The sequence below is a fragment of the Neodiprion lecontei genome, chromosome 3 (genome assembly GCF_021901455.1).
Source record: "Neodiprion lecontei isolate iyNeoLeco1 chromosome 3, iyNeoLeco1.1, whole genome shotgun sequence".
NCBI lineage: Eukaryota > Metazoa > Arthropoda > Insecta > Hymenoptera > Diprionidae > Neodiprion > Neodiprion lecontei.
This window is the reverse complement of record NC_060262.1, coordinates 6867524-6892185: the sequence shown is the minus strand read 5'-3', so window position 1 is coordinate 6892185 and position 24662 is coordinate 6867524. Positions and strand designations below refer to the sequence as shown.

At 36.7% G+C, this 24662-nt stretch overlaps 2 protein-coding genes across 5 annotated transcripts in view; both read left to right on the top strand.

Annotated features, from left to right (window-relative positions):
- LOC107226394 (A disintegrin and metalloproteinase with thrombospondin motifs 12) overlaps nt 1-4402 on the top strand; it is a 55739-nt gene extending 51337 nt beyond the window's left edge. The window contains exons 14-17 of the mRNA XM_046734054.1: nt 234-496; nt 587-1098; nt 1248-1421; nt 1774-4402. Coding sequence (XP_046590010.1) covers nt 234-496; nt 587-1098; nt 1248-1421; nt 1774-1922 — 1098 coding nt within the window. The 3' untranslated portion in view covers nt 1923-4402. The remainder of the gene's footprint in view (nt 1-233; nt 497-586; nt 1099-1247; nt 1422-1773) is intronic.
- A 6930-nt stretch (nt 4403-11332) lies between these two features.
- LOC107226395 (calcium/calmodulin-dependent protein kinase type IV) lies at nt 11333-23846 on the top strand. Of its 4 annotated transcripts, none has more exons than XM_015667197.2 (10): nt 11333-11727; nt 17482-17648; nt 17735-17807; nt 18584-18652; nt 19796-19951; nt 20887-21031; nt 21165-21240; nt 22133-22232; nt 22769-22912; nt 22989-23846. In XM_015667197.2, the coding sequence occupies exons 2-10, from the start codon at nt 17560-17562 to the stop codon at nt 23058-23060; spliced, it is 924 nt and encodes a 307-aa protein (XP_015522683.1). In that variant the 5' UTR covers nt 11333-11727; nt 17482-17559; the 3' UTR covers nt 23061-23846. The 4 variants fall into 4 exon arrangements, with proteins under 4 accessions (XP_015522683.1, XP_015522685.1, XP_015522684.1 ...); XM_015667199.2 differs by lacking the exon at nt 11333-11727 and adding an exon at nt 11856-12220; XM_015667198.2 differs by lacking the exon at nt 11333-11727 and adding an exon at nt 16652-16771.
- The last annotated feature ends 816 nt before the right edge of the window (nt 23847-24662 follow it).

Here is a 24662-nt window from a genome sequence, read left to right as displayed (position 1 = left end):
AATGTCTTGTATCGTATACTTGCATATTTCGAAGCCGAATTTTCATTGATCGAAATGCACAATATCTGGCCTTCTTGAATGTCAAAATATGTCTTGCGTAGCTTGAATTGGTTTTCCTTGTTGCTTGAACAGCTCATACCTTGTATTTTCCAGAACCCATCTTCATCACCGTTTCCATTTCCAGCTCCTGTTCTGTACTTCTCCTTTCCAATAACGTGGTCCTATTATTTTAGTTAATTTGCAGAGGTCATTACCGCAACTTTGGCCTACGTTATGAATACACGGTTCCAAAAGCCGAGCCGGACCGTGCCCCAGAATATTCCTGGGTATTTTCGGACTGGTCGTTATGTACGGTGACTTGTGGAGGCGGTTTTCAAATTTCCAAAGCATTCTGTCACGAAAGCAAGAGTGGCGTCGTTGAGGAGCACTTCTGCAAAGATAGAATCCAGCCTGATCCGGTCACAAAGGAATGCAACCAAAAACCATGCCCTGCCAGGTAACAAAATTCACGCGTTCTCGACTATCGTAAATTATGTATCCCAAGATCCATTGATTTTTGAACAAAGATATGCCACTTTTCTCGTAGATGGTGGGTCGGGCCGTGGCAGATGTGCACAGTGACATGCGGAATTGGAGTACGCAAAAGGTCGGTGATGTGTGTGTCATCTGGCGAGGGCGAAGAGAGTTCAGATCTTGCGCTGCCCGATGGCGATTGTAACGGAGAGATCCGTCCCGAGGAACACGATGCATGTCCGGCGCTCCCGACGTGTGAGGCGACCTCGGAGATCCCGCTGATAGTTTACGCGGGCAGCAAAGAGAACGCCTTCTACAACGTAACGTCGAACGAGAACTACGGTATAACTGTGATCAGCAGTCTAACTACTGAGAAACCGGAGATCTTGGAGTTCGACAACGTCGTGGACGGAAACAAGGACAGCTCGATGTACGACGCTAAGGCGAAGTGGACCGTCTCGGAGTGGAGCCTCTGTCAGTATGGAAAACGTACACGGGAAGTGTCCTGTCCTGCTTCTGGAGATTGCGACCCCTTAGCGAAGCCGGTTTCAGTGGAGGATTGTCGGATCGGGAAATGGGTCACTGGTAAGATAACTGTTCTCCAAATTGGGTGGTACCGCTCCAGTCTGAGCTGCCTTCACCCTTTTGCCAGAACTCAATTTACGCGTTGATAGTGCGGTGTAACGTGACCCGATCGTAATTCCGATCACTCATCCCAGTCATTTGCATTTCAGGAAAATGGAAATCCTGCAATGCTACTTGCGCCTCCAAGACCGGCGTCAAAAGACGTAACGTTGAATGTCGCGACAGAATAACGAACTCGTTGGCCAAGGATTGCAATCCGGCGCGCCGTCCACTGGGCATTCGAAGGTGTAACATGAGGAGACAGTGTGACTCACCAGTTCACAGTGAGTTGTCTAGATATATTGAGCCATTATCTGAGTTGTTTAAATCATACATCGATACTTATTTCAAGCAATTACTACCATCAAAGAATTCTAAATGTTCCAGCGTTATTGTGCCACTCAGAAATCTACGTTGACTTCTATTTTTTTGAAAGAGTCGTGACGTTTGCTGTGTTGGATTCAAATCATTCTCTCATGAAATGATTCGTGGAAACAACTTGCTTCAACGCATATCCACAGCTTTTGATAATAATCTGTGGTCAATATGTATATTAATGTATAACTCAACTACTGGAATAGATTCAGTGATTTACCGTTGTCTCATACGTGAAGAAAAACGTGAAATCTCTTCCAGGTTGTAGAGACACTCTGGACTCAACGACATGCGACAAGTACAGCCACATGTGCAGCGTATCCGTGCCACTTCGGGAGTCATGCTGCGTAACTTGCTCCCAGGGGCGACGACACGTACGCCATAATCGACGTCATTTGTCACGAGAGTAATCCAGGAGAAGCTGGAACTGCTGCAGTCAGATTCAGCGGTTGTGAGGTTCCCTCTTCGCCCGAAGAGACCAGTGATGATGTGGAAGAGAACGTAGCTACCCAATTGCGAGATTAAACAATCGAATTCTGTCTTGTTCATGTGACAAAGTGAAAGTGACCGAGTGCATTTGATTGGAGTAACTCGACGCGGTACTTATTTGATGAAACGACGTCGCTTCTAGAAGACGAATTCAAATCTCGAGTTGCTGGTAGTCTGGACAGTGTCATTAGAGTACAATTTCTCTTATTCTTAAAAGTAACGTCTTATCAAGCGACATTTAAAGCGGCCGCGGTTATTATGTAGGGCAGAATTAGTACGACAAATACCTGCATTCTTTGGCCAAGTGACATCCTAACTTTTTACATTTAACGTTCTAGCTTTAGTTTGATTCAAAGATATCGTTAACTTAAATTCTGGTGAGTTAAAGGTGAACTTTTTATCAGCTCTACTATTATGTGACTAAAATGGAGAAAAAGCACCGAGTTTCGTATTGGTTACGGAAAAATAGAATGTCAAATAAAGAGACACAAAACTCATTTGCAAACACGTAATGATGATAAATTCCTGATTATTATACTGAAATGTTAAGTACTCATCATTTATTGAGAGTTTGGGCTCAAAAATTGTAAATTTTGTTTTTCTATTTCCTGTTTTGCTCAGACATAGTCATTTCCGGTATCAATAATCAGTATAATAGATTTTTTTTATGGAGGAAATATAATTTCTACGAATAAAATCTATTTCTTAGCTTGAACAAATCAAGGAAATAGTAGTATGGGTGATATAATCGACATTTGAATATAATCTCATTGCCAAGTATCTATCGACAATCTGAGAATAAATAATTAATTAAAATAATTCATTGCTAATACACTTATCCATGGTTTATTCGGATTTACAATTTTCACGTCACTGTGCGTGAATTTCAGTGTTGATACCTACTAATTTTGATTTATACGTAATTACTGATAGTCTAAGTTACAAGTGAATTAATTATATTGGTTTCTATCATCCCGAGAAAAAAGCATTTCATTTAAATCAAATGACTCATTATCAAAGGCTGGTTACTAATGTTATGTCGGTTAAATATCATTTTCAGTTTCGAAGAGCATCTACTAATACATTTTCTAGCCGATATGAATGCAATGTATTATAGTATAAACAGGTACATACGGAATCGTATGCCACGTCTTTCAATATCAGTCAAGTTTCTTTCCGCCGTCGGTAATACGACTCGGTTGGCTTTACCGGCTGGTTATTAAGTGTCGGTAGCTATAAACCGTGTACTTTTTCGATAATCCAGTCAGCTGTAGGTAAGATATTCGCTTCAGTGCAAGGTTACCAATCATCGGTAAAGAAGGAAGCATACGCAATGTTTATTTAATCATTCGGGCATAAGTCTGTTTCTGTTACGAACTAGCATTTATCGATGGAGTCACCTCAAGATATGCCTCGAAATAAGATCGTACACTCATGAAACGAAAGAATCGGCGTATCAAACCACAGAAACAGCCCAAATCGTAGTCGAAAAAATTTTAATTGCACTGAGCACGTCGTTACATTCCCGCTCTCGAATGGTATGAAGGGTTCATGCAACGATCTGAAAACCTTCATCTGAACGTATCCTGGAGCTTATGCTAAAATGGTTTGTTATAATTCGTTGGTTCGTACTTTTTCTTCCATGCGTTACGAACTTTGGTTCAGAATAATGGTCACTAACGAGCATTGCATGAGATAACATCTCCTCAAACAGATCAGAAGTGTGAATTACCACTGACTAATAAGAAGATTATTGATTTTACGTTATAAGAGAAACTAAAGCCTACAACCAGGAGTTTGGCTTTTTAGCTGATTGCAACCTATACGTCAATAAATTTCATGATTCGCAGTTTTTGGACACATTCTCATTCCACAAAGTTTTGGTTTACATTGAGATTTTTCATTCATGAGAATTTCTGGAAATGAATATTGGTTGTCGGAATAAGTAGAAAATTATTAAATCTAAGATTCATTTGCAGGTCAAAGTCACCACTGGCCAATGACTAGCAACTGCCAAACTGGAGGGTTTCGAATTCAGCCAAAATATTTCATGCTTCAAAAGTTCAAATCCAATGAATTGTAACGAATTGATCGTCATATACATTTGCAACTATTTTTTTTTTTTTTTAACTGTAGTCAGTACGCGTTGTATTATCAATTTCATTGATGAACCTTTACAAGCTAATTTAATAGCGAATATTTTGTTAGTTCATTATTCAATGACCAGAATGTTATACCTTCTTCACTGAGATGCGTGAATTCCAATTACTAATCGTAACGCCACCAACCTTCTTACGCTGGCTAACCTATTCTTAGTTCAATCTGATGAATATCTGCTGACTTTAAACAGACATTTATTCACCGAACCATTTTTCACCCAAAAAATTGTAATCTCACAAACTTTGTAACGTGCAATAATACGAGATGACTTACGATATTCTGATGTCTGTCAGGTCTGTTTAATGATCTGTAGGAAATAACTTACGTGGGTCAGGTTTTGTGACGATTAATTGATAAAATTTTTGAAAACGACTATTCTTCAACAAGCATAGGCCAACAAAGAATATCAGATTTAAATACTAACTGCATTTTCCAAAAAGTTCATTAGTGATAATCATAGTTTCAATTTTTCGTTGCGAAGATATGACTTTAATAAAGTTCGAATTCAATATTTCCAGTCAATTGCCACGTGAAATGCTCCAATTTTTGTTTAAAATCTGTTCTTGACACTCAACAAATTACATTCTGGATGTAACACTGTGATACACATGATTCACAACCAAATTTGACAAGTCTCGAGAGGTGAGAGTAACCGTTGCAAACAGCACAAATGACTGTTACACAACCCAATCCAGCCTAATCTAGCGTGGCAATGAATCAAGTGAGTCAGAATGAGTAAATCGGTGCTTGTTGAAACAAAATTGAAGTAGCAAATTCATCGACCGTGAACCCTGCAAAAGTGAAGCATGACATGGGCAACAAGTGAGCATGCAACGCACGCACAAATTGTCGGAGCTTGGAAGTAAGCGTTCACCTTCCGGTGTTTGTATCTAGGTAAAATTCTTCCCTTCACAGTCTCAGTTTAACCACAGCAATGCCATCATACTTGTGCACTGTACCGGTTAAGGACAGAATGTTGCATGTTTCTCACATCACCGACTCGCTACGCAGCAGAACATTATTCAAATTAATCGGAACACGCGCTACCGCTTTGGCTTCCCATTGTCAATTGCATGGTCAACCACTTCGATCACTCGAGCTCACCGCCTCCAGCGAAATTTCATGTATATACGTGTATATGTATACATTGCGCAAGTAAATTTATACTAAACTCATATGGTATATACGTAGAATATGGCTGGATAAAATATAAGCGTACCTAGGATAATAGGAAAGAATTTCAATAAAATTCTACATCATTTAGCGTGTTGTACAATGGAATATGATCGATATAATTCCATCGTGAACGTGATTCGTTGTGAACGCTTTATTGTTCAAGTTCACAATTCCCATGACAATTCGTGTCACGCCGAATATACGCAACAAGCAGCCACCCCTAAAGTGTTGCATACCCATTATCAAGGCTTTGTGTAAGTTTAACGAATTGTTGAATTACTTTCCTGTCACATGTATTATCTTGAGTATTATCGCGATAATTATTTTTTTCAAAAATCGATATGTAACAGATTTCCACAGTTATAAGCAACTGCCGCTTTTCCAAGCTCAATCCAAACAATGCAGTAAAAAAAATTAGAATCATCCTTGAAAATCAAAAGCAAATAAATTATCAAGTACGCTGCGCAAGATTTACGAGAAGTGCTTCGTACAGTTTCATCATGAAATTCTGAAAGCGTAATTGAAGGTCTGCCCCAGGGGTGTGACAAGATTCTCTTTCTCTTTCTTTCACCTGGCTGACTGATGTCGCAGTTAAAAGTGAATAAGGAAACCGTTCCTGGTGAGTTAACGTTATGCAAATGCTATTCCTACTCTATGATATTTTTTCATACTTTTCCTCTCTCGCAACGATACGGTCGATGTTTTTTATTCGTCCTTCTTGTTGCTCGCAAACATGTCTGCAATATGATGTAAGGAAAAACCTACCTGATAATGTAATCCTGTCCACGTAGTTTCACGCAGTTTGCTTCAGTCGACTCATTCCATCTCATTTATCTTCTTTCTATCCCTCTCTCATCTTCTCGACGATTTTAGTGGCTAGAATTCACGCAGGCATTCTTTGCGCAAAACAGGTATTCAAATATGCTGAGTATATTTGATTTAAACAGAATATTTTTGCATAAAAATTGCACCCACCGGTTATTCAAACGTGCTTGAAAATCGCGATCATCGCTCACTGTGAGGTTCATGATGAAATCGTACGAATCGAAACGCTGTCAAGAATAAATTTGACGGATACAACCTAATTGGTTTTAGCACGAGGGAATAAATATTAGGATATATGATATTTTCAAGTGAACTCAAAGTATAAATACACGAAAATGAGTAAATCCAATCGATTGATTCGCGTAGGTAATTGGAACCTATAATTTGCTTCATCTAACAATAGAATAAAGTTATTTTCAGATTCATTTCAGGTTCACGTCAGCATAATAAATTTATCTCAATAGGCAAGTTTGTGGTTTTTATTTTCCTGAATATTTACCTTTACAAACTAAATGTCTGCTATACATAAGAATTGTTGAAATGAAACGAACCTGTTGAATGAGATGCTTATATTCCAGCTAATTGAACATTAAACAAAATGAACTAATGCCTACTAATATAAAGAAGAGTTTACGATTAATGAGAAATTAAAAACAGTTAATTAATACAACTCGAATCGTGCAGTTATTACACTTCTTTGGGTCAGAAGATTTTTACTTTAATACGTAGCCACACGCTACAAGATATATCAGAAGTATTTTAGAAATGTTACGACATTTCATATCCATTACATAATTTCTGGAACAGTTCTGAAGCATATCTAAAATATGTCAATTGCAATATGAAGTTTTCAATATTTCATGAACTTTTCAGAAATATTTCAAATGCAATACAACATTTTGAATATTTTAGAAACGTTAAAAAAATATTTTAAATGCAATATCACATTGCCGGAACTTTTGGTACGTTTCAGAAATATTCCGAGTGCAATACAACGTTTTCGATATCATAAAAACATTTCATACAAATTTCAAGAGCAATATAATATTTTCGATCTGATAAACATATTTCTGAAATATTTCAGGTGGAATATAACGTCACGAGAATTTCAGAAACTTTTCAGAAACGTATCAACTGCAACGTAACCTTTTGAATATTTCTGAAATGTTTCGAAAATTTATCAACTGCAACAAAACATTCGAATATTTCGAAAAAATTTCAGAAATATGTTATTTTAAACGAAACAGTTTCGTTATTTCAAAAACATTTTAAACAAATGACGATCCAAATATGCGGTGTCCAATATTTCTGAAATATTTTAGACATATTTAAGATGCCACCCAACATTTTTATTATTTTGAGAAACTTCATTCAAAACTATAATCTTATAATACATTATCCATTTAATGTAGTGTACCGACAAATTTGATTTTTTTTTTAACAATCAGTCAATTTATTATTACGAAATTTCATTACTGCTTCGGTAAAAACGATACAAAAAAAACTAAAAAGGTCTTGGAAGCGACAGTGGAGCGTAGTTTAGGTTAGGATGTGCGAATATGACAATGCGAAGTATCACAGCAGACTTTGAATAGGCATTTTAATGGACATTCGGGACCAAAGACGAGTTACAATAACCTAAAAATACTTTTTTTTATTTATTTTCCATACTAACTACCCACATGGCATGAATGTGTCAGAAATGTTTCTGCAACATGTCAAAAATGTGTCAAATATATGTCTGTGTCTGTATTTGTAGCTTGAGAAATATCGATGGGTTATATTTTGCCGACATGGACATAATTCTGACATATTTCTGAAATGTTTCAATAAAATATAACATGTTTCAAGTGAAACATGTCTGACATATTTCGTTCCGAATAGGTAGATACTTCAGTGAAACGAAATGCACTGTTCTCAGTCGAATATACACGTATATATGAGACGACTTTTTAATGATAATGTTTTTCAGTCTATTACAGAAATTCAAGTGACAGTTCTGAAGAGAATTATTTACCGAGTTGTCGGCGAAACAAGTGGACAAGTGTAAATAAAATTGTCCCTGAATTTAAAAGAAGGTGTCTGTCAGTGGGATCGGTATAAACTCTAACGTACCGTCCACGAAATTTAAATCATCCTCACTCGTTGAAAGTGAAAAGAATATTCATAACTCAAAATCCTAGCTCTACTTCGACGATCACCGGTTAGGTCAACGTTCATTATCCTTTTATTCAACGTTAAACGGATATTTCCTGTCTAACATTGACCTCAATTTCCCATGACAAACTGCCCGCGAGTTCCATGGCGGTCAGGGTCGGTCTGAACAAGTATATCGGAGCATGCAGGCAGGCGAGCGGTGTGAAAGAGCGATCCCATCCATCCATCCAACCATCCATGGATGCGGGTAAATGAGACGATCGTGTGTTAAAAATTCACGCCATACGTGTTCAGGTCTTTTCTGTCAGGGATCGCGTGTTGAGTTGCCGATAATTTGCAATATAACGACCGACTCGAAGACCTTGTGCCAAACCAGAGTTTGTTACATATACTTGTGCCCATTCCCATCGATCTGTTGAGGACTCGGAACGTAGGTACACGTCATTCGTCGTTCGTCCAGGGATTTAATCCCAAGAGGTATTACGAGCGAATGAGATAAGCGGGACTGAAAATTGCGCGGATTGTTTATTCAAACTTTCGCGCAATTCCCGATTGACGTCGTTCCGATCGCCGGAGCTTTTTCACGCGCGCTTCGAGATCCGAATTTTTTAATGTAATTAACCGCAACGAAGCCTTTTTCCATCGCGTGATTACCCCCGGAGCGATTCTGACGTAAGCGTTTCTGGGTTTGACTGTAATGACTTGCTCTGGAAGGGTGTGGGCCGCAATTTCCGATGGTCAGAATGAAGATTCATAAACAATTATACTAAACCATGGATGGTTGGAATTTTGTCAACAGTTGAGACTTCGAAAAGTCAGAAGTGCGGTTACTCAAAATCTTAAATTATTGTTAAAATCGACGAAAGGTGTGAATTCTTAACGATGCTAATCGGTTACAACAAACTAGCAAAAACCATTTGTTAGTTTACAACAAAAATTGGCACACTGAGAGAAATTTCATTTGTAATAGTAACTAGAAAAATTCAATAAGACAGGTATCGATAAAAAAAAAACTGTTTGAATATTGTTGGAATTACGAAAAACGAGGTACGCGTTACCATTTTATTTTCTTTCTGACAGTGAATTCATATTGAAATCACTTCGAGTTTTGACTCTTAGGAAGAATCAAGATTCGTAATTCCACATAACGATAAATCTGAGTTTCAATGATTTGGTAATTTTGAAAAGGAACTTTTGGGTCAAAACTAGAATTTTGAATCTAAAACTGCGAGTAGTCAAAATTTTGAACGTTGCAACTCGACTAATCGTAAGGGTCAAAATTCAATCACTTGCAAAAAATTTGCAGAAGGGATATGTTGATTCACCCCAACTACTGGGTTTCAAATTAAAATCACCCTTCAAGTTTTGACTCTTTGTCACGATGAAATTCCGTCATCATCTTATAAATCTGGAGTACGGTAGTTTCAAATCTTTACGCAAGAACAATTGCGACGGATTTGAAACTAGTTTAAAACTGAAATAATCAACGCCAAAAATTACAAATAACGCGAATCGCTATGAGGTTGGTTGGACCAAAGCATGTATTATGTTAGCGCCAGCTTATTAATAGGATCTGTATTTGCATCGGTTGTCATTTGCGAGTTAGTTGACTTGGGCAGGGAGTAAATGAAGTTCGCAAAGACCGAGACTAATGCTGTTACAGTCACTCTAGGCGCCTGCCAAAATTTCGCGAACCTTCAGCGTCAAATGTTTTCCGCACAAATCGCTGCCAAACCGACTCAAACGAAATTGAACTACGAGCATGTGGATGTCTCCCTCAATTTATCGCCTCGCGAACATTTCCTTCGCTAAATTATTTTGGCAACGATCGTCAGAAGTTGTATTACTTGTTGGGAGACCCTGCTAATCGTTATACGTTGTCTTGAAATCGACTTGCGATTGCTTCTCTAATTATTTTACTTCTTAATTCTACAAGCAAGAACTCGGGGGTTCGATTCTTTCATTTTTATATTATGCGTCGCAAAAAAGATTGTAGGCAAAATTTTTCTTATGATTTCTCAGTTTATAAAAATCGAATCATCGTAAAGCGAAATTTAAATCTTCGATAAACAGTACCGTAAACAAAATGTATACGTATATGTTGAACAATATTTTGTACTCCAAGATACGATATTTTAGAATATAAAAAAAGCATGATTATTTCAACACAAATAAACAGTCATTTTTTCGTTTTCAGTGATAAATTTTCAAGTTGTTGAGAAAAATTTTGATAATTTTCTTGCAAAGTGTTCAAAATCAGTCGCAGCGATATTGGTTACAGGAATTCACGTTTTGTTTGTGACAAAAATCTGCAGCAAGACAACTCGCCGATTTACATGAATAATTCATGCTAAAACCCAGTTTAAGTATATCGCGAAGTATGATCACAATCCAAAAATACAGTTCTAGGTACAAAATGAAAATTAGTTTTGTAGCTGTTACCGGAAAGTCTAGTATTCGTTACTATTCTTTCTCGTTACGTTCACTGTTACTATATTTTCTTGTAACTGTTGCGAAAATTTAATGCTTGTGCAACAATAAATCGATGTTAAAACCTTATTTAACTAAAAAAGTACGGTAAACCGAACAAAGTGATTTTGCGTTACAGTTACCAAAAAAGGATCGACAATAGCGCAAAATGGTTAGACGTACCTCGTTTTTCGTAATTCCATCAATATTCAAACAGTTATTTTTAACGATACCTGTCTTACTGAATTTTTCTAGTTACTAAAACAAATGATATTTTTCTCAGTGTAATCGTCCCACATCACGCGAGGCAAAATCTAAACCATGGCAGACGTCGGATCCGAGTAAAGAAAGATCAAACCTAATGAATGTATACACAAAGTCTGCGTTATACGCATTTAACGCCGTTTCAAAGTCGCGTCGATGAAACGGACAGTTTATTGCAACGATCGTCGTTCAGAGGTTGATCAACGGCGAGTTTAAAGATTTTGCAACCTGCGGCACATGATGTACGAGTGTTTTCCACGGACGTCAGAATCTGTGCGGCTAGTCACGCGTGCAAGGTGTTGGAAGTAAGAAGTGCAGGAAAGTTCGAGCTTCGATCGAAGTTCCCGTTCGCCCGAGTATGAAACAATTTCAAAATAGACAATCGGTTGCTCGATCGCATTACACAGAGAGGGAGAAAAAACTCCCGGACTTAATTACGTATTCGGGTGAAATTTTCCGCGTGGAAGTGATTAATTTCAGTTCATTACACCTCCGGCCTTCGCCGAAGCGATCGAGATAATCAGCCTTCTTCAATGCGGTTTCAACGTCCGCAGTGAGCGAGCGACCTTTCAGCATAAAACATCGCAACGAGCAACGTGGTGACGACGTTACGTTCTCAGTGTTTTGACGGACTGTCCTGCCGATCGCCGGAATTCCGATACTCGTTATTTCTCGGTGAGTTGTGAAGTTAAGTGCAGCCGAATCGAGTAATTTCAAGATTTTGTCAAAACGGTCGCCTCTTCGAGTTTTCCAAAATTTTCCCGAATTTTTGGAAACCGGTCAACGATTTCGAGGCATTTCGATCGGCTTCGTACCGCGGATTTTGTCGTCGTTCCTCCTTTTATTCGATCGAAACTCGTCTATTTTCGTTAGGTTTGTTCTATTGCCAAGTCAAGTTGCAGCCAGTCGAGTTTGGCAAATGTCAACGATACCACGTAGCTATTGAAACATTGAAACGCAATAAACGGCGGGCATCGAATTATTATACTTTCTCGATATCCTCGATCCCATAGAGTCAAGTTACGAAATCGGATATGGAAAAGAAACGGAACGAAAACATAAAACCACTATGTCAAACTGGCGATAAGGAGTGATTAGTCAGATTTCATTCACTTCTCAAAGTTCGTTAGTACCGATTGAAGAATATTACCGGAAATTCGACTGGCAGGTGAGATAGATGAATATTGTAATATGTACAAAAAGAAGAAAGAAAAAAAAAAACAACAACAACAATTGTGCCTAATAGCTAATTATATTTTTGGATACCGCGTGCATTTTGACAAGATAACTAATCGCTTTTAGTTTTGTGCTGAGGTAATCATGAGAAGCACGGTTCAAGTGTCTATTTACTTATCTCAAGATCTTGTCAATGAAAATTAACAAAAAGTGTCCAAATTTTTTGACGAGTCAGTCACTGCAATCATACGGCAATTACCTTGTTTGAGGAAAACTTAACTTATGACCTCAAAAACTACAATCTGAAATTGGGGTGAATGTTGAAAGAACTTTTTGAAATCCCGTCGTCAATGGTCAATTTATTAATCATCGCTGATTAACGTTATTGATTACGTGATAATGAACAAACATCAATTATACAGCACAATAATTCGGTGGTTGTGAGATTTCAAGTTGCAATTATTGATCTGATTTTACTTGTTGAAGTCAGCGATTTTTCCATAAATAACCTTGTACTAAACCAAAGACAAATTTTGCCACTTTTTGTTTTCGAAACGTTGAAAACCTTACATCTGAATCATTTTTAATGAAATTTGTAGCCAGTTTACTTCCATAAAATTTGTTTCCATTGACCGAATAGCAACTCGTGAGTGAACGTTAACGTGATACACGTGAATGACACTTAATAAAAGCAAGCTGCTAGTCAAATAAAACAATTATTACTTTTACCAGTTGTAATTCAAATTTAAAAAGTAAATATTTATGTGCGACTGGATACGCTCGGATTCGTTAAATTTGATCAAATCTGGACCGCAGTAACTAAAATAAATTAGACTTTTCAAACCAAACACTCGACAATGTCACTGATTTCGACTGATTAATTATCTGAAACATAAAATAAAATCCTTTTTAAAATAAATAGTTACAGCATTACCGGATAATTAGTTTTGGCAAATAGGCAGAGAACCAAAATCCGAGTTTATTATTTGTCTCATGACCATTACACACGAGTTCTGATTTCTTAATGTCTCTGCAAGACCCGTTACCTCAGCATCAACTCAATTCGATGATCTTGGCCTAATATCGTGTATGTATGTTACGCTATTGTGTGGAACTTACTGACAAATTATTACAACGTTCTAACTTTCACGTAGGTAGTATATCACTTTGCGACTCGATTAACTGCGCATAATCCTCGTCGATCATGATCTATGCGAACCGCAAACTTAACGCTGTAAGTTACGATCGTTTGATATTTGTCTCACACATTTTGGAATCTCTGGGAAGCTTTCGGTTTTTTGTTTCTTGTTTTTTTTTTTTTTCTTATTTCACCTCGGAAACAAATTTCTGTCAGAGAATTAATTGGCTGAAGAATTTCGGGTCCAACTAACTTTAAAGACTTTGTTGAAAAAAATTTCCGTTTCCGAAACGTCGAGATTTTTACTACATATCAATCTATTTCTGAAATGCCTTGAAAAATTTGCACACAATTTTATCTGTCGCTGATTTCTTTTGTGCGGTTCTAAAAATTTCGAACTCACCGAATTTCGTCGGAATAACGGCCAAACTTCGAGAAGCAAAGAAATGCTACAGCCATAATAATTGTTGTAAACTAAAAAAAAAAAAAAAAAGAAATGTTACTGTTAAACAAACTATATTACGTATATTAGACCAGTCCAAATAATCGACTATTTTTTTTGTTCAATATCACACTTTCAATAGTTGTAAAAATTAATCAAGGTTACAGTTGACGTCATGTAAGAATACACTTTTTTCGAGATTAATAGCGAAAATTCTAGATTGATCGAAAAATATTGCGGGTTTCCTTCGTCAAGCACTTCGACCATTACAAAATCATGTTATTCAATGAATTTACAACTTTAGAAAATTCAGTTTCCAATTGTTACCATTAATATGTAATTTATGTAATTCCACTTTAAAAGCACCTTGAAAAAAAAAAAAAAAAATGAATTTTCTCAAATTGAGAATTAACTGAATGACATAATTTTATAGCGGTTGAAATGCTTTACAGAAGAAACCCGAAATATTTTTTGAAAAATCTATAATTTCCGCCATTAATCTCGAAAAAAGTATATTTTTACATGATTTCAACTTCAACCTTGAATAACTTTTGAAAGAGTTGAGTTGTCAAAAAATTATAACAGACCTTTTTTACGGCGCGTTGTATTCCCTGCTAAAGCATGTATCGGAAGTTTATGTAGATTGCCTCGTCACTGAGCTAAGGAATTCAGAATGAAACAAAAACTATTTGCGCATGTTAATCAAATGGATAATGAATAATGGCGTCCAGGAATCACTAAATGTCAAAATTAAGGGCTTAAATTTTGTACAGGCGTCTCATTTCCTCTTTCTAGAACTATTAAAAGTGTGACTTTGAAGAAAAATATTCCATTTTTTTGGACTGTTCTAATGAATATGCTATCCTGTCATTATGAATATCATCGCCTGTGTAATTGTATGATAATCTTCGCAATCGTTGTTTTTTTTTTCTGACTCTCCAAACTTGGTATAGTTAGAAAAAAAAAAATTAAAATAGCGATTCTTTTGGCTGAATCGATAATCTACTGGTCGTCTTACTTGTCGCGATCGTATTGTAATTCACACAGCTGCATGCAGGTGGTGCAATTAATTGCAACGGACCTGTTAAACACGAAAAAAAAACAGATGTGTTTATGAGAATTCGATCAAGCCGCCACCTGCATATAGCTGATGTAACATGCAGGTTGTCCATGGCCTTCGTGAAGTGAGTTTTCCATCATCGCCTCAATTTTACAGGTTAAATTTTAAGTACTTTTTATTGCCCAGTGAAAACCTGCACCGATAACTTTACGACTTTCTCTCAATATTTCTCATTCTTAAATCGTCGTAAAGATTGGAAGAAAAATTATACGTATTCTATCGCACAAGTTGAATCATCAGCTGCATTCAACGTCTGTTATCTTGATGCAAAAACGCGACTGTAGCGAATCGTGGTGCAGGTAATTCTCTGAGCTGAGTCACCAGCTCTTATCGCCGCATATAAAAGCACGTAAAGCTTGTTGATACAGACGTTGATCAAAAACTGCGCACTTTGTAAAAACAAGTATGAAGTATGAACTATAAATACTTTATAGAAACTGATACGGGAGAGGTTGATTGTGCCTGGAACATGGCTGAAGAAGATGCTGCAGTCAGTTTTTACCGACCGAGCAAAATGTCAGTTATTTTCGCTATTATCAGCGACGAAGGATTCCAGGATTCTACGATTCCAATCCCGAAGGAAAATATCCTCGAAACTTTTTTTTTGGTGCGAGAGTGACAAGAAAAAATAAATTCGTACAATACGTGGTAATCTAATTACAGAAACGCGTTTCTTAGCATTATTGTTGCGTAGAACGATATTTTTTCCATGGATATTTGTGTTTAGGATCGAACGCATGTAATGGAAGGTGTTTTCTCCCGAATTTTTATCTGTCATTTTGTTTTATTACGATTATTTATTTATTTGGTTCGTTACGAGAAGTCTTATAAATTCATCTTAAGATAAATCGGTGATTTGGTTAAGATCTTTCCTTTCAAGTTTTGTAAATTTCTGAAATTTCCAGCTGGTTAAATCCTGGTCTTTAGTTCTCTGGGAGACTTTTCCTTTTCGATAGTCTAAAGTTGCCAAAATCTCCCCGATAAACTTTTACAACAGAGATGGATCGATTTGAATTGAATAATAAATTCAAATAAACTTTTCCAGTGAACTTGATGATACCAGCGCTATGATAATTGTAAATGACTTTATTTATTGTCCCCAAAACGTCTCAATTTCTACGACATATTTTACCGAATGCCTTCTCCTCCCTTTTCACAACAATCCCGTGAAAAAAGAGCGTCGTTAATTAAACTTGAACTTATTTTCCATCAATCAAACGTTTACAAATAACTCTAAATTAATCTAGAACTAATTCACAAACTTTAAACCAACGAACAAGCTTTTTCTACACACGGAGAACTGCGGTATTTGCGATGCTTTTTGGCCAACAATGCATGCGTACTTTGTATACCTATGATATAGGCTCTGAAGAATAGCCAAAACAAGTGACATTCGACTCGGTCGGTAAGGACTGTTTGTAGCATTCTCTTCAATCGACTTGATAATATATTTCCGTCTCTACCCTCTGCACGAGGATTCTAAACACGGTGCAAATGCTTACTTGTTTTCAAAGCTGGCCAATTGAAAAACGATCTTTTATAATCCCGTCTACAACCGCGCATTGTCTTTATCCCACACACTCCAGACACTTTGGCTCGAAACTCTGTCCAAACAAGGCTTCCGCCGGTGACATTCACTCACTTGTGGATTATTGTACAACGTATATCGCGTTAGCGTTTCTCAACGCGAGAACATCGATTCACGAGTAATTGAAAATGCATGTATAACATATCGTCGAATAAAAATATAGTTAAATTTTTTCTACATTTCCGAGTACATAAGGTAAGATCGAAGTGAATAGTGCCGAATTTGATTGAATCCATCGTTCTCTCGATGCACAAGGTATTTAAAAGTTGCAAATTTCAATCGATGAAGCGCAATTGTGACCAACTTCAGAAAGATCACGTTGTTATACATACCTCTGTTCTATCTCTTCCGGCCCATTGCTTCATCAATTTTTATGAATAATACCTTCGTTTCATTTGTAAACGAGTCATTCATGAATCGTTCAAAACAGATTTTCATTAGGCTAATAATGGTTTGACAATAAAGCATAAATTTATCAGTTGTAATCTGCCTCATCATGAGACATCGTGGTTTTTTTTTTGTTCAATGTTACAATTTTAAATTCATACAAAGTAATTGTTTATAAATAAAATAACTTGTATATCTGCTAAAATTCAACAGACTATCCATACATGTACAATTGGCACTTGAACAAATAACGCATGATATTGCGACCAGTATTATAGTTATTGAATTAATTTCAGAAAGCTACCAGCTAAAATTTGCAATTAAACATTTTCGAACCTTAAGAAATGCTTTTCTCATCAAATTCACCTTCGACGTACTTCAATTTCACCTTAATTCGAACCTTTTTTCTTTTCCTACTCTTTACGACAATATTTGTTTGACTTAACGATAATAGCAGTACTTCTTCAATATTTCAACTCGTTTAATCGCAACAATGAATCTAAAATGATTGCCTAAAATTATAGTTAGACATAAATATTTGAAACTAAGGAAATAAAGTATCGTTTTTTCTCATTTAGGACCCGAGACCGGGAAATATATTGTCGGAAAATCGTTGTAGTGCATAATCAAATTCATTTCTTGCTGCACTCGTGACCATGATGGAGGACGAAGACGATTGGCTAACGAGCGATATTTTCAAGGGATCTTTTCAGAACGATTACATACTGGGCGAGATGATAGGAAGGTACACATCGCATGCGAAGTATCGTTAACTTTTTACACCGGTAGATGATACCGTATTATAACAAAAAATGTTATTGTTAATTAAAGGGGATCCGTGTCAACAGTCTACACTTGTCTATACAAGGGAAGGAAAAAGTTTGCCTGCAAAATGGTACCCAAGGTGAGAAGAAGTTGCTCAATCATTTCAGTTCAGAGTAAAAATTGTAGGTTTAGTTTTTCTGTGGTAAGTATTAGTAGAGAAGAGTGAGTTTATTTTAAGTAGTTGCGATATAGGGAGGATCGTAAAACTAGCAGTTAACCTGACACATAAAATTTACAATCGCCGTCGAATTCACAGTCTTGCATTTTATTCATCAGGCACATGGGTTCGATCAACGGTTCAATTGCTATTTTGACAATATTAGTGTCAACTTCTTGAATCGACAGTCAGTTTATGATATAATTTTCTTGAAATACGATACTCGAAACCGCTGGTGACGGTTGAAAAGCTCACTCGAGCTCACATGACGAACATATCCTGTTTTTCTTAGGAATCCATCTCTCTCTTTCCACCACCTTCCTTTTATCTTGCCCTGTCTTCTTTCCTCCAGACAAAGCTTCCCGGTTGAGTTTTATTCGCATTACTTGATCTTGTTCTCAAATTTTAATGCCCTTTTCCCAACGCTTGTCACCATTTTCCAGCTTTTCATCTCTCGGTGACCATCTGATGTATTTATCCTGTATTTTCTCTACACTCAGCCTCTCCTCCCATCCCCAGATTTTTGCACCACTTCCTCTTCCTCTTCCGGTCTCCATTTCTCCACACTGCATTTTCGTTGGTTCATTAATCTCCACTATTTTTACCTGCAAAAAAGACACTGAAAGGCGATTTGAGCTAAGAAAAAAACCAAAAAATAATACAATCATATTCCTAACAGTACATTTTATGCGTTGCAGGATCGGTTGAACAAATCAGAAGTTCGAAGTACGGTTGAAACGTTGCTGAAACTTCGCCACAACAATATCGTAAGTTTACCGATGAAATTTACAGACATTTTTCGCTGTCACAAACGGTACGAATTCAACAAGTGAAACGAACATGCCTGTATCAATTTATCGATTTCAACGAAGTGAAGGGCAGGTGATTTATTGTAACAACGCCCAGCATCGACTGACAATCAGGTTTCGAATAGCAGTTCTTCGCGCACTCGACGAATAAAATCTGGCACCACGTGACGATAAATCTACCCGATTCGTACTACATTTTTAAAATATCAGTGAACATGTTTATCTCCAGCTGTATGCCAACGTTAAAATATCCACGCTCTAGTTACGTGAGAATAAAAAACTGATACCGCCGGCACAATTTTCCTCCGTGGGGAGTTCCAATGCATAGATTACGTATTTTCAGTATCGAAATAAATGTGTGTTTCGATGACGAGCAGCTTCGATTGAATGAGCCCAGTTTCAACTAACAATAAAATTCAACTCACCATTACTCATTTTTATTCAACAACCTTTTTGGATTTTTAAATTTTTTAAATTTTTAAATTTTTAAATTTTCAATAGACTCACTGAGAGATATTTTCAGTTCCGGTTACCGCTCAGTCCTAATCTATTTTCATTTTTTACCACAATCCAAAAATATAGTTCTAGGTAGAAAATGAAAATTAGTTTTCTAGCTGTTACCAGAAAGTCTAGTATCCGTTACTATTCTTTCGCATTACGATCACTGTTACTATATTTTCTTGTAACTGTTGCGAAAATTTAATCCTCGTGCAAAAATAAGTTGACGTTAAAGCCTTATTTGACTAAAAAAGTAGAGTAAACCTCAGAAATTGATTTTGCGTCGCAATTACAAAAAAAAGATCGACATAACGATACCGGCTTTACTGAATATTTCTAGTTACTATGACAAATAAAATTTTTCTCAGTGCTCCTGATAACCTGGTGTATGATTTTATAATGAGGCTGTTTTGGATTAGTTGATCGATTTTTTCACTGGACTGAATTAAGTATTTATGAACTTCTTTTTCGTACTTCAATCCGGTTCACCAAGTACTATAAGCCTTTAATTTTTTTTTTTTCTACAAAGAATTCCGCGTAGATTACGGAAACGCATACTTATTATCCTAAAATTTGGTAACATATTTATTTTCTGTAAACCAGATCTCGGTAAAGACGGTTTACAACGAAAGACGACACTTGTTCGTGATAACGGATCTGGCATCCGGAGGAGAACTGCTAGAGAGGCTGGCATCAAGAGGAGGACACTCAGAGAGAGACGCTGCTAAAGCTGTTCGAGATGCACTGGCTGCTTTGAATGTTAGTCGTTACTTTACGTTACTATTGACTCAATATACGAAGATTGGTCCAACGAGCTACGAAGGATAAACGCACGTTTCGCAAAAAATTTATATTTATATCTTACGCTAGTGTGAGTTTTCGATTTTATTAGGAAAATTCACGATCTATTTAAATCTAATATGTTTACCTCTTATTAGTATTTACGAGAAACTGATGTGACCGAATTTGTCAAATAGATTTTTGCGCATCAGCCGAATTCAATTTTTGTACCTAGGATTCTATAAGAGAGTCCAAGTGTTGTTATTCGTGGTTAAAAACAAGTTTTTTCTTCATCCTGTTTAACGTATTACATGAACAAACATTCACTTGGATTCGTCGTCAGGCATGAATAAGATACGTAATTGCTTGCAGCTATATTATACCGGAGTACCAGACCGGATGATTTTATTGTTGGTGTAGATATTCGTGTTTTTGGCATTTTGGCAATCCAATACCATTCGTCAAATCCCATGTAAGCCGAAGTTTGAGGATGTCAAGTCTAAGTAGTGGTTTACAAAAACGTGATACAACATAGACTTGAAAAGTCTTACTTGTGCGAATCGAGTCACATATAACTAATAAAGTTCTCGTCACACGGAAGAAAATGATGATATGCTGAATTTTAATCACAGAAACCTCATCGCGTTCGCAACTTCTGGGAAATAAGATTATTCTCTCATTTGTCGTTTATCATCGAAAAATTTACATTTCTTGGTCCGGATCTGATTATCAGTAGCTTATGTTCTTGTTGAGACATATTTTTAACTCGACTTTATATTCCATACATCCTTAAGCATCGTTTTTCACCTAGGATATTCGAACAATTCCAAACCTTTAAAGTGATCGTCAGCTGGCTGAACGACTCTTTTCGATGCGACTTGTCATGATTGAGAATAGGCTTTACCACGTTTCAGTATCTCCACGGAATGGGGCTTTGGCATGGGAGTGTTCGTCCCGAGAAATTGATATACTCAACGGAGGATGAAAATTCGCGACTCTTGCTGGTGGATAGAGGGATCACCACAAATTCGTTGAACGGGTACAACGCTCTTTACTGCGGTTCGTACGTCGATGATCAATTTCACTCCGAGTCCAGTAAAAAAAATAGCAGACGAAATAAGTGAAGTCAATTCAAGAGTCTCCAAAACTTCTCCAAACCTGTAAAACTACTTGACAGCCATGTTTGTTTTAGCTCCTGAAGTGTTGGTTGGACATGTCGAGAGTACCGCGGCTGACATCTGGAGTCTGGGAGTCGTCATTTACATCATGTGCGTACAACATGTGAATATATTACGTCATATAACCCATGCAGCCGATACACTGAGAAAAATTCCATTTGTTATAGTAACTAGAAAAATTCAGTAAAATAGAGATCGTTGAAAAAACTGTTTGAATATTGTTGGGATTACGAAAAACGAGGTACGCGTAACCATTTTGCGCTATTGTCGATCCTTTTTTGGTAATTGCGACGCAAAATCAATTTGTTCGGTTTACTGTACATTTTTAAGCAAACAAGGTTTTAACATCAATTTATTGTTGCACAAGTATTAAATTTTCGCAACAGTTACAAGAAAATATAGTGCCAGTGAACGTAACGAGAAAGAATAGTAACGGATACTAGACTTTCCGGTAACAGCTACAAAACTAATTTTCATTTTGTACCGAGAACTATATTTTTCGATTGTGATAAAAAATGAAAATTGTTAAGGACTGAGCGGTAACCGGAACTAAAAATTTCACTCAGTGGACTTGTTAATGGTTATAGTAGATCCATAGATCATTAAATTGTTCGGAATGACACGACACTGCACAGTGTTTGAAAAACGGAATAAATTGTGCGAAAAATTTCTAAAAATAAATGTAGCTTTAATTTTTTTACGATTTTATACACAATCGTTCATTACCGTGTTCTTAAGGAAGCATATCATGAATATACTTAATGTTGGGAACAATATTAAATTATTCTGAAATTTACTCGTACAATGGAATCTATTTTGCTGGATAGTCCACCAAACTTCTTCGGCACAAATTTTCCTAATCGTAAGACGAGAGGATTAACTGCACTACGTGTATCACTCTTTGACCTGCTAATTACTGTTATTAGCATTTTTTTTTCTGCGACTGAAATGTGATTGAACATTGAAATGTTTTCCTGTTTAGGCTGTGCGGATTTGAACCTTTTCGAGGAACAATGGTAACCTTTTTCCCATCGCCGTATTGGGATGATAAAACTACGGATGCAAAGGTGCTTATAAGAAGGGTAAGTTACAACAATACGTAAATACCTATAACTATGATCTTCTCAAGACGTACGTTATTTAAAGAAAAATACGTCATCCGTACGTTTAACAAGTATTGACACCTGCAATCAATTTCTAATCCGAATTTTCAACTTTATTTATCATAAATATCAGCCGAACATTCACGTCAATATTATTTGAATAGCCAAGAGTTCACATCTCTCGGCAGAAACTGTGCGACTAACAAGAAAAACATTCGTAAAAAATTAATTCACATAATGGTGTGCAAGGCATTGCGTACTGAAATATCTATGTGGATTTTATAGTTTGGATCTAGTAGTCACAAGAATGAAAAATAATTTTCTGCACGAAGTTGCGTCAAAAATAGTTTCTGTTAGGTAGCATTAAAGTTGAGTTATTCACACTATCACGTAAAATTACGCATCATAATTTTATCTTCTACTTTCCTATTGAAAATGTGAATCGATGAGCATATCAAAGCGTAACGAGAACGATAAAGTGGCAATAAAAATGTTACAATAATATTATTTTGCAGCTGATGCAGCAGCGACCGGAGGACAGACCGACAACACGTGATCTCCTTTTGGACCCTTGGGTACTCGGTGAAAAATCGAGCGAGCTTCCAATGCCAAACACCGCTAAACACCTGCGCGAATTCAACGCCAGGAGAAAATTTAAAGTAGGTTGAGAGCGAATGAAGTCTGCATGTTTAATTATGACGGGCTTTTAACCATTCGTTATTTTTTTCGTTACAGGCTGCGACTCTCGCTGTGAGAGCCACACGTCGAGCTATGACGTTTTCAAATTATCAGGAAGCAGTGATTTAACCATAAACAGTGCCGCCTGTATTTTGCTAACTATTCCTTGTTATATAATAAGCTTTAATCGCTTACAGTTTCTAGAATTGGATGTAAGTTATACGGATATCGAAAATCGCAGTCGCTTTAATTGAACAATTTTACTTTATTACTTACAAATATACGTATATAGTATTACTAAACTTCATTCAAGGAGATGGATGTAAGAACATGTCGAATCTAGTGAGCCATAACTTGAGGCAATAAAACAGGACTTCTATCGCAGGACGCAGTTGCTAGAAGATTTTCATGAATAGAATAGGTACATAAATTGGGTCACGTTCTCCCGTTTCAAAATTTTTATACAATTTTTATGATTGAAAATAGTACATTATGTAACAAGGGAATAAAGTCGACTTTTATTCCTGCGTTACATAAAGTACTTTATTGCCGACTCAACTCTGGCGGCAATATTTATTTGAAAACTGGAACTTTTAAATTAGGCTCACATTTCTCGCTGATTTGGATTTGCAGGGAACATGATCTGATATAAATGAAAGTGATGGTTGTTCTAGTAGAAAATTGAGGAAAATTTCGTCGTTCTATGGTTTATCTCTCGACGTATTGATCACAGTGACTTTATATATAATTGCAAAATCGGTTTACGTCGCAATATTACGTTGATATAGTTTATGCATGGACTAGTATGTGAGGAAGTCCGAATGAATTAGAATAAGGTTTGACCTCGATCTTTGACGAATTGGCCGTCAATTTATTTCCTACTTCTACTCCACCAAATATATATTGTCTAATTTTTTCCATATTTTCTTATCTACCGCTTAGGAGTACGTAGTTGAGATTTCATCCTCCATAACTCGAAGATTATGCATTTGGGACAAAGTTGTGAAGGGAAAAAATTGCGTTCTCTTCTGAATTGGTTAGAAATAATATTTTCAAAATTTTCGTGAACCCGTGTGATTATTCTTCACAAAGTTCGCGACGAACAAGCATAACCACCAGTACTTACAACTTCTTTACTGTTAATTGATCGATTTTTCAATTTTAACTTTTTTGAGTGTATTCTTTTTTATTCTTTATTCTTCAATTCTTCGAGAATTGTACGAAAATTTTGGTCACGGCTGTTTTCACTTGTCCAAAAATACCGGGACTTCTGAAGTGGATGGCGATTTTCGAAAGTTTCGAACTTACGTCATTTCCGAAACAGACGTTCTGAAGGACAATTTCGACTACCGAAAATTTCGGGATTGCCAAAAAACCCAACCCGATGCAAGCCCGTGATTCCGGGTATCCGCACAGCCCTATTTTTTACTTTGACGCGTGTTAAAAGGTCGTATAATGGCGCATGCGTTGTCACACCATTAGACACGCGATATGTTGAAGAGTAAAACGAAAAAATTGTGTTATGCAGCCCTGAGCCCAATTCCAAATGTATCTCAGAGTTCGTAATCGAAACTTGAAAAATTTTTGGATCGATCGGATTTACAGTTTGTATTTTGTCAGCTGAAAGTGCTCGAACAACGTAGTTTTTGATAAATCAGGATTCAAGCGAACAGAGATAATGAAGAAAATGTCACTGTTGTCTCGTGTCACAAACCTGCATCGTCCTTGTGT

Excerpts from the sequence above, each read along its gene's own strand:
- LOC107226395 (XM_015667197.2), top strand. The coding sequence starts at position 17,560 with ATGATGGAGGACGAAGACGATTGGCTAACGAGCGATATTTTCAAGGGA. Across the intron at positions 21,241-22,132 it reads GGAGTCGTCATTTACATCAT|GCTGTGCGGATTTGAACCTT; the intron begins GTGCGTACAACA and ends TTTCCTGTTTAG. Across the intron at positions 22,233-22,768 it reads CAAAGGTGCTTATAAGAAGG|CTGATGCAGCAGCGACCGGA; the intron begins GTAAGTTACAAC and ends ATTATTTTGCAG.